At 38.8% G+C, this 10586-nt stretch overlaps 1 protein-coding gene across 2 annotated transcripts; it reads right to left on the bottom strand.

Moving 5' to 3' along the window:
- Window positions 3034-9898, bottom strand: LOC109207307 (sister chromatid cohesion 1 protein 2). 2 transcript variants are annotated; one of them, XM_019370211.1, is made up of 14 exons: window positions 9492-9898; window positions 8127-8194; window positions 7909-8039; window positions 7736-7773; window positions 7625-7668; window positions 6985-7043; window positions 6385-6908; window positions 6075-6186; window positions 5442-5578; window positions 4878-5365; window positions 4667-4703; window positions 4532-4553; window positions 4263-4395; window positions 3034-3512 (listed from the first exon to the last, which is right to left on the bottom strand). In XM_019370211.1, exons 1-14 carry the CDS (start codon window positions 9613-9615, stop codon window positions 3390-3392), a joined length of 2040 nt encoding a protein of 679 aa, XP_019225756.1. In that variant the 5' UTR covers window positions 9616-9898; the 3' UTR covers window positions 3034-3389. The 2 variants fall into 2 exon arrangements, with proteins under 2 accessions (XP_019225756.1, XP_019225749.1); XM_019370204.1 differs by having other exon boundaries at window positions 7909-8194.

Genomic DNA, 10586 nt, shown 5'->3' with positions numbered 1-10586 from the left:
AGTAGAGAAATTTGACGTGGGTTCTAGTTTTAGTCTATAGAAGATTAGAATGAAATCGTCCCTGGTGTTACAAGGGTTATGGAAGGCAATTGATGAAGATTTTCCTGAAGAGATGAAGGATACAGAGAAGGCAAACCTGAAGGAGAGGGCTTTGAGTGCGATCCTCATGAGCGTTATACATAGCGTTCTTCGAGAAATTGGTGAAGAAACTTCTGCAGCAACGACATGGAAGAAGCTGGAAGATCTGTATTCTAAGAAATCGACAACAAACCGCCTCCACTTGAAAAAGAGGTCGTACAATCTCCGTATGGATGAAGGTACACTTGTTAAAACTCACATTGATGAGTTTAATTCAATTATAATAGACCTGAAGAATGTGGATATCAAAATTAAGAGTGAGGATCAGGCCTTGATTGTGTTATGTTCTTTACCACCGTCTTATGATACTTTTGTTGATACGCTGCTATATGGGAAAGACAACATTTCACTAGAAGATGTTAGTAATGCACTAAACTCTAAAGAGTTGAAAAAGAGCTTTCCAGACAACAGAATTGAGGGCTAGGGTCTTGTGATTAGAGGAAGAACACAACAAAAGGACTTTAACAGGAAAAAGTCAACCGCCAGATCAAAGTCTAGCGCAAGGAAGCAACACTGTTATGAGTGCAGGGAGCAATGTCACTACAAGAGAGATTGTCCTAAGCTGAAGGAGAAAAGAGGGAAGCAGAAAATAGATAATTCGGCAAATATTTTTGACACTGGCAATAATTCTAATGATAGTGACTATGTAGGGGAATTCTGTGCTATGAGTTCTAGTCATGGGCAGAATTCTTGGGTGATTCTGGTGCTACTTTCCACATGTGTCCACACAAGAATTGGTTTGCAACTTACAAGCAAATGAGTGGGACTGTCTATATGGGACATGATAATCCATCACCAGTAGAGGGGGTTGGTAACATCAAATTGAGAATGTTTGACGGAATTATCAGAAACATTGAGTGTTGGCATGTTCCTCGGATAAAGAGAAATTTGATTTCTCTTTCGACTTTGGATGATCAAGGGTATAAATTTCACTCCGAGAATGGAATACTTAAAGTGTGTAAAGTCTCCATGGTACTCATGAAGGGTAAACTATATTCTAAATTGTATCATCTTCAGGTCAGTGTAGTCGAAGGGGAAGCTACTGTAGCTTTTGGGAAAAGTGATCTGAATCAGTCTCAGTTCTGGCACTTGCGACTTGGCCATATGAGTGATAATGGGTTGTCTTTGTTGAGTAAGCAGATTTTGCTGAATGGGTACAAAAATTAAGTTTTGAATTTTTGTGAGCATTGTGTGTTTGGTAGACAGACAAGGGTAAAGTTCATCAAGAAGGCCGAGCACAAGACCAGAGACAAGTTAGATTATATGCACTCTGACTTGTGGGGTCCAAAAGAGTTCCCTCCAAGAGTGGTGCCAGGTATTTTATGACTTTGATTGATGATTACTCAAGGATGGTGTGGGTGTATTTTCTGAAAATAAAAGATGAGGCATTTTCGACATTTGTTAAATGGAAAACGATGGTTGAGAGGTAGACGGAAAGAAAAGTTAAGCGTCTTCGAACTGACAATGGGTTGGAATTTTGCAATTCTGAGTTCGATAATTTCTGCAGCAGGGAGGGCTAGTGAGACACCGCACTTGTGTCGGAACACCACAACAAAATAGTGTTGCAGTACGTATGAATAGAACGCTTTGTGATAGGGCACGAAACATGCTTTCACACTCATGTGTTAGCAAAGATTTTTGGGCTGAAGCAATCAACACAACTTATTATTTGGTCAACAAATCTCCATCCACAGCTATTGAGTTCAAAACTCCTTTTGAGGTATAGTCCGGTTCACCTGCTGATTATTCAAATTTAAGGATATTTGGTTGGCCTGCTTATGCTTATGTGAGGGATGGAAAACTTGAGCCGAGGGCAAAGAACTGCATATTTCTAGGGTATGCAACTGGAGTGAAAGGTTATAGGTTGTGGTGCACAGATCAAAAGACTACAGGGCTAATTATCAGTAGGGATGTAACATTCAATGAATTTGCCTCACTAGACAGTCAAAAGGAGAAGGCAATAGCGGAAACAGATCGTGGTGTCAACGACCGCATAGAGCTAGAAATTGAATCTCCACTAGCTCAGCCCAGTAGTTCTAAAGTAGAGGAAGTGCAGGAGGTGCAAAATATTGATCAAAATGATAATATTGATGCACCTGCGCAACAACCATATAGCATTGCAACAGGCAGAGAGAAGAGAGTGATCAACCGACCGCAAAGGTTTGCAAACGTAGTTGATGGGAATCTTCTTGGATATACGAATCCTGTGGGATTTGCTTTGGCAGTTGCAGAGACCCTTGATGCGTTTGAGTGTTATAGCAATCCAGAAGCTATTTCGGGTACAGAAAAATAGACGGATTAGTGTTATGGCTGAAGAGATTAAGTCTCTTAACAAGTTTAGGCATTGCCTAGACTTGATGGGTATGTGCAGTACTCAATAGAGCCCTTGCGAGGGCTGAGGGGCAAGGTAGAAAGACATTGTTCCTGTTGATGAAGAGAATTCAAGCCCAGGGAAAGATTTGTTATTTGTGGCTTGAATTGTTTCCTTGTATTTTTAGAAAACCCATAATCCCTATAGGTTTAGGAAAACCCATTGTCCTAATAGATTTGGGAAAGGAAAACCGATAGTCCTTGTCAAATTGGGAAACCTTTCTCTTATAGGTTTGGGACCTTTTGGAATCTATATATAGGGGTTGTAGTTGGGGATTCCAAAAGTTGCATTGTGCTTTTCTTCTCATTCATAGTGAAAAATTCTCTCTGCTTTTGCCCCGAGGAATAGGCTTAGCCAAACCTCGTTAAATACTTGTGTTGATTTTTCTTCTCTATTTGCTTTGTGTGTTTGTGTTTGATTTTTCTTCTCTGTTTGCTTTGTGTATGATTGTGTTTGATTTTTCTTCTCTATTTGCTTTGTGTGATTGTGTGCTAGTTAACCCACGATATTCCGCAACAACAAAAAATTCAAGTGATTTTGCGAAATTTGCATTCATAAGTTAGAAGTTCCTACACATAATACTTTATAATAATCTAACTCCACTCATAGAGTAGATCGTTGGATTCATCTGCCAAGTGAAAGAGCCGAGCCAAGAGCACAATGCTATCTCTCCATGTTCCTTCCTCCTCCACTCTATATATATCCTCCTACTCTCCCTGTTCACCCAACTACAGACTCTATGAGATTCAAGTACTTGCAAAAAGGAATATGCAAGTGATTGATCCATCTACTACTCTTTACACACACTGCTCTAAGAAAAGGCGTATGCATGTACGCTACTATTTACCCACATTGCTCCCTATGCTAAGATAGTTACAGATCAGGACTTTGAGTGGATACCCTCAGCTTCAAATGTCTGCTTTAGTCTAGGAAGTTCTCGCACAAGAATGCTACTATAGGCATCATCCTGTCGCACGTCTATCCATCCCCCTGATTTCAGAACCTGCAAGAAAATTCAGCATAGTATCACACAATATGTCTATGTGCATAGTGTAGATATATACAAAGACAAATGTATAAAACACATATATAACGAATATCTACGTATCTACCCTATCTGACATTAGCATTTCGTAAGCTGCTACGCCAAGAACACGGACACGCCACGTCAAGAATAGTTAAGAATAATAGATAGAGAGAGATCCGCTGTGTGTGCAACCCAACGGTGCTTTACATATGCTCTATAGGTGCAACTCTTTCAAGAATAAGTAGGCTGATATTATTTCAACCATAATAGAAATAAGGACATCAGGTTTAAGCACCAGTATGGAGCTCAAAAGAAGTGATCCAAATGGGACTCTCACGACTTCAGATTCAACTACCACCTCAATTCTAGCTATGAATTATCATTTGCTGAATGCTATTGTGATGATCTTAGCTGCTGGATGACCACGTCACTAAACACCAAAAGATGCAAACAAAATAAAAGAAAGAACACTCCAAGAAACCCTTTTCTCCATAAAAGAGGTTAAGAGAAAAGGTTTAGAACGGCTACAAGTGAAGCAAGCAGATACAGAGGTACCAATAAACAAGTTAAATGGTTTGGAAAAGTTAAGGAGAGGAACATGAACAGAATGTACGAGTACAGACAGCTGATCGACAGAAGGGACACAAACTCCTGCTCGAAAGCTCTTTAGTGTATGTACCAAAAGTTGAAAGATTTAAAAAACCTAATGGATGCCAGAAACAATACCAGTATCTCGTAGAATACCCTTGAACTCTGTTTCTTTGTTTTCCCCTTCAGAAGCGAGGACAAGTTAACAACTTCTACTTTCTCCTTGCCCTTTCGAGCAAGAAAGTTTCCAAGCAGAAATCTGGCAACTTTTCTGCATGCAAGAAAGCAACAGAATGAATCTCCAGCAAAAGCAGAAGAAAGAAATCTTTGGCAAGATTCTGGGAGTTGTAACAAAAAGATAGGGGTAGGGGGGATAAACTGGCAGTGAGATCCCCCATTCATCATACCTTGTTCTCAAGGAAAAATTATCTGCAACAAAAACAAGAACTTATAAGAATGGCATCCAACTAAAGTATTATGATCCACTGGATCATATTACCCCCTACCCTCGAAAAAACCTAAAAAGGACGGTACTGTCTTACATTTTTCTGAGGTATCCCCTTCAGATGAATTTATCTCCTGAAGAAAGAGGGCATTTGCAACAGTTAGCGCTTATTAGCATAAAATAACAGATATGGACGACAACACATTCTGATGAAACAAACAACAGATTAATCTTTACAATGCACTTCTATAACTCAATACAATCTCCTGCACTCAAGTCGGGGATCGGACTACTCAATCATGTTATACCTCATCCATCAAATCCATCTCCAATTCTTGATCCTCCATTTGGGGTGCTCCTTTTGTGCTTTCAGTTGAACTTGCTGGTTCGTTGTGTGATCTAGAAATTCCTTGCATGTCATGAAATCTCAACGAGCTTGAGCCAGTGACAGGTGTTGCAGGAGCAATAGGTGTCTGTTCACCATCATATCTGAGTGTTTTAGGAGATTCTGGTATACCTACATGCAGAGGTGCTGCAGGAGCAATAGGTATTTGTTCTTCACATCTGAGTTCACCAGGAGATTCAGGTATGTCCTCACGCAGAGATGACAAAGGACCAATACGTATGTCCTCACGCAGAGATGTTGCAGAAGCAACAGGCATTTGTTCCCCATATCTGAGTGTATTAGGAGAACCTGGTATTTCCTCATGCGAAGGAACATCTACTGTTTCAGCAGGCCCATCCCTTGTTGATCTAATTTTGCAAATTGCAGATATGATATTAATTGGATCACCACCTGCATTGCCATGGTTGGTTAGTTAAGTTTCGTAAAACACGGAAATAGCAGCGGCAGCATCGAAAAGCTTACTCACAAGGAATTAAAGGCTCCTCGAAACTCTGAGGAAGTGAGGAAATTTTATGCACTTTCCGTGCAAGATAACTGGTATGAGGGGCTTTTCTTCTCTTGCATACCAAATCATTCGTATCACCGATCCAACCCTTGTATACCCTGCATGGTTGGATTGTGTCACACCAATCTTTTCTAAATATGCAATGAACTTACAAGACTTTGTAAAGAAGGTTACAACAAGAAGAATCATCAGCAGAAACCAAAAAAATGGCTTTCATGGACAGCATCCACAACATCATTATTGTCATACTATCAATTAAACAGGATACATTTGAAACTCTCATGTAGAACTGCATGACATAAGCACAATAAGATGAATAGTACAAGTGTGAAAAGAGAGCATTTAAATGTTGACACAGAACTCAACACGCCACTGGCAACAACAGTCCAGATCTAAAGAAATTGAGAGCTCTAGAAGAAACTATAATGACCGTCCATTATTCTACATGCCGAAATGACTTTCCAAACTGCTACATCTTTGTCAGTTATCGTACTAATGGAACCGCAGAATGAAAAGCCTCATCTCTGCGAATCTATCCTGCATAGGATGTCTTAGTGCAGACCTTGAATGGTAAAAAGACAAGAAGGATCATACTCGTTTGAGATGACGATAGATTCATCAAATATGCACCTCCGCTTCCTTGAAATCCGAGTACGCTCTTTGGTAGCTGGGGTGCGAACAGATATGAAATCTGGTGATGTAGATCCTGAATTGAAAGAAAGTGCTGTTGGTTGAACGAAAAAGCAGTTTTAAGAAACATAACCTATCTGCTTAAGTATCGAAAGTGAACAAAATTAGATTTGTACCCAACAAGCTACCAAAAAAAAATTGAAAAGACTCTGGTTCCGTTTTTTCTTTGATATTTTTGGGGGGTGGGATCCAGATAAGGATCCACCAGAATCACCTGAGAGCTTGATATCTGGGTGTACATCAATACAGAGGGAACGATCATGTTCAGTCCGATCCTTCCCATTTCTAGAGGAAGATGCTTCAGCATTTTTCTTTTGTTGCTTTTCCACGGAAAATGATTCACCAACGCCTGCTGGTCCTTCATCATCTACATCCCCTCCTGTATCAGGGTGTTTTAAGAGCCCAATTGGCTGACGAATTTTCTCAGATTGTTGACTAATATTGGTTCCTGCTTCAGCGTTTACGGTAATCATTGGTTCTGCGTGTTCTTCCAATGATGACAAATGCTCCTCGTTTACCAAGTTCCCAGCATTAGACTCTTTCATCTGCTCATCAGTCTGGTGATCAGCTGTCTTATCAGAAGTCATCTGAAAATCAAGGTCCCCAAATGTCATAGGTTCAAAACGCTCTTCTAAGGAGAACCTAGTCCCATTAAGGTGCCACAGCGCTGCCAAGTGGCCTGAGCCAAGTGATGGGCGGAAGTGAACATCTTTGTCCATCAGATGAGGCGAACATACGCTACACCATGAAAGGTTAACACTCTTAGCACTAGAACTACGATGTTTATTAAGAGAAGTATAGAATCAGAGCATACTCTCTAACTGGAGTGTGATCTGTGGTCAAAGACTCTGAACGAGAGACATCTTCCTCATACTGTAAGAAGCAGCTTAATTGTCATGTATGCAAGAAAATCCATAGAAAAGAAAAGGACAAGGAAGTAGTTATGGAGAAATTTCAAGTACTCATGACATCATTAGAAAAAACTAATAAAGGTGACCGGCACTAAACTCACTCTTATTCAAGTACCATTAGAAACTAGCAGCTTGATCAATCAAATTATTTCCTCAAATTGAACACAGGCACCACTAACACTTTCCGGAACGTGTTCAAAGAAAACCAGTTACGTTAATAAATGAAATACCTTGACAAGCACAAATCACACTGACCAGCAGACAACAATCTACAAATAGCAAACTGATACGATAATATGCGCTACACCAATCCAGGTGATCTAGTAATCCTCTAATTTTTTGTCCTGGCAAAGAGTTTAACAAGAACTACAGAATATCCAAGGAACAGAAGTATTTCTTGCTAAGCATGAAAGTGATATAGTGAATAGAAAGCAGAAAGTGAGGTATTCTGCCTTCTTTAGAAATAAAACCTAGTTAGTAGTTCCACGTGCAGAGAAATATGCTTTTAAAAGACCGAAAATTGATAATAAATTAAACGATTACCTTGCTAGATAAGCCAAAGCGTGTTTGCTCACTCCTCCAAGCATCTGATCATAAAGCAGAAAAGTTATAACCAAGTACCCGAGGATGAAAAAACACAAAGATGTACAGTACCTGAAAGCATAATTTCTTCACGAGATGCCACATGACCACTTCAAACCAGCATATAGCAAGCAAACCAAGATTGAAATGATTAACCCCAAGCCAACAATCAGGAAACCGTGAAAGGAAAAAAGAAAAACAAAATATACAAATTGGCACTTGACAGCACAGTATACATATTTCACCTGCTTGCATTTTGATCTTCCAAGACTTCCAATTCAAAAGTATCCAGTTCAAATTTCTTTGGTAGTTTGATAGAGCAGTTAGGAGCACGCAGACCCTCAATCCTTAGAGCTGATAGTTTGCTAGTTGATCTCTTGTAAGTTGCAAAATCACCAAGTTTAACAAGAAAATGATTACAATCATGTAGAAGATATTCTACTTTCTTCGAGTATATTCTCACCACACCCAGGAGCAGGGGACCTAAAATTCTGTAGGTAACCACAGGAGCTCCATCCTTCAGAATTTTATCTGAAAAAAGAAACAAAAGCAGTAAATGAGGCAAAAACAAAATCAGTCAAGTAACTGTTAACACTTTTTAGGTGCTACAATTTAGTGCCCCGATCAAACAGCAACAAGAATCTGAAATCAAAAAGATGCAATGAGCATTTGATTACATACAGACACAGCAAATCGTGAAGATGTAAATTGACAAACATATTCCTACCCCCCCCCCCCCCCCCCCCAAAACCTCAAAAAAAAAAAAATTAGAAAAACTCCATACCGAAATCTCATCCAACGATTCTAGAGATCTAATATTTACCACTACCTATCGTCACCCAATTTTGAAGTAAAATGTTCACAATACAAACGTAAAGCCCGGAAACTTTTTCCCCTGGCTTGGAGGACATGATTATTTTTCGTGTATTTACAATTTTTTTACAATGTCTCGCGAAGACCTCTCTATAACAACCTCGTTTGTTCCGAATATGTTTGGATGTTATAACGAAGTGCTGATACAGAGAACATATATTATAACACAATATGAAAATTGAATCCGGAAAAGCTTGGCCTTTATAGTGAAGTGTTGTTATATAGGGATGCTGTTATAGAATTATAGTGAAGTATTGTTATATAGGGATGCTGTTATAGAAATGTCTGACTATATAACTATCGCATTCGTTGCATCTAAAACATATTAGGTCACAAACTATGGAAATATCTGAATAACCAGTATGCCACAATTGAATCGAATTAAGCTTTGTGGCCAAATTATAAAAATGAATAGCACTCAATTTAGGAACAACTGCCCAAACCATCCAACTTACTCTGGTAATAGAAGGCTTATTCAATGTACTGATCAACATATAACACAATGGGTACAGAAAGTAACTACTAGCTGCTATTTGGGACACAAAAACAAATTACACGAACTGTGCATTCAAAACCAATATAAACAAACAACTTTTTTTAAGAACTATTTCAGCAGAACACTAATTTCCAATTCATCATACTATGGTTAGGATATATAAACACCGACAGTGTAAAAAATATAAACACCATCACGTCATTTAAAAGGTAATTGGAGGTAACTCTAGTTAAAAACATTGATCTGTAACCTAGAACAAATGGCATATAACTTGCTATAACAGCTTAAATTACGCTGATAGTGTAAAAAATTCGTTACGCTGTAAGTATACATGACTTAAATCCTTTACCAAAAGGGTCTAAAAAACCCAGCAATGTTAAAAGACTACTTTTTAACTTCTTTCTATTAATGAAAAGGAAAAAAACTAGAAAGGAAAGAGCAGAGAAAAAGGAAACGAACCAACAGAAGAAGGGATGTTGGTTTGCTGAACTTGGTCCTTCTTGAGGCGTTTATGAAAATGAGCAGCAAACCAAATGGTGCGTAAAGCCCCCTTCTTTGAAAGTAGAAACTGTGAGTAAAACATGTTGTTTGTCTCTTTACCTATATTTGCTTCTGTAAAAGAGAGAAGCAAATGCCTCCCTCTACTGTGTAAAATAAATATGTGTACGAGATGAATCTAAGTGTAGGCTGTTGATATATATTCAAATTTCAAAAGAGAATAACCGCTGCAACAGAGAGGGAAGAGGAGGAGGAGCAGGAGTTGAGTTTTGAAGAAGGAAACGGTTCCCTTGTAGTGTGTCAGAGAAGTCTCCAAATTTTTTGTTGATTTCATTTTTCGAACCAAAAATCATCAACATGACGATATTGACCTTCTTTCTCTCTTTTCTGTATTTGTTTTTCCTTGTGAGTTGCGACATTTCGAGTATTAAATGCTTGTAACCCTAATAACATTAAATGTGATAATAATCCCTAATACTATTTGATGTTATACTCCCTCCGGTCCACTTCAAGTGACTTTTTGGTCTTTTTTATGCTTCACCACATTTGATTTTCTCTTGCAAATTTTCGAGGACATGACCCTTGATAGGAAAGTCTAGAGGTCGAGCATAAGAGTTGTAGGCTAGAGGGTAGTCGAGTTTTTTCTACTTCATATCGGGGGTGAGACGGGTTTGATAGGGTTGATCTTAGACGGCTTGTGGTTAGTGTAGAGTCCATACTATCCATTCTGTTTTTCATAGCCCCACATTATTGCATGTCATCTATTTATGAATTTTATGATATTGTTACGATATCTATAGTTTCTGTTGACGATACTGATGAATTGTCTCTTCTTATTTTATTTTCGTCGTCCCGAGCCGAGTGTCTATCGGAAAAAGCTTTTTTGCCCCATCGGGGTAGGGGTATGGTCTACGTACACATTACCCTTCCCAGATTCCACTTTGTGGGATTTACTGGTTGTTGTTGATATTTGATTTTCTCATATCGAAAAGGAATTATTTTTTCTCTCCAAAGTTGTTCTTGGAATGAAGAACCTAGGAGGCTAGGAGTAGCTTG

Source organism: Nicotiana attenuata, chromosome 2, assembly GCF_001879085.1.
Source record: "Nicotiana attenuata strain UT chromosome 2, NIATTr2, whole genome shotgun sequence".
NCBI lineage: Eukaryota > Viridiplantae > Streptophyta > Magnoliopsida > Solanales > Solanaceae > Nicotiana > Nicotiana attenuata.
The sequence above is the reverse complement of the archived record's forward strand: the minus strand, read 5'-3'. Positions and strand labels throughout refer to the sequence as shown.

Excerpts from the sequence above, each read along its gene's own strand:
- LOC109207307 (XM_019370204.1), bottom strand. The coding sequence starts at position 9,615 with ATGTTTTACTCACAGTTTCTACTTTCAAAGAAGGGGGCTTTACGCACC. Across the intron at positions 7,669-7,735 it reads TGAAGAAATTATGCTTTCAG|ATGCTTGGAGGAGTGAGCAA; the intron begins GTACTGTACATC and ends CTTTATGATCAG. Across the intron at positions 3,513-4,262 it reads GGGTATTCTACGAGATACTG|GTTCTGAAATCAGGGGGATG; the intron begins GTATTGTTTCTG and ends ATTTTCTTGCAG.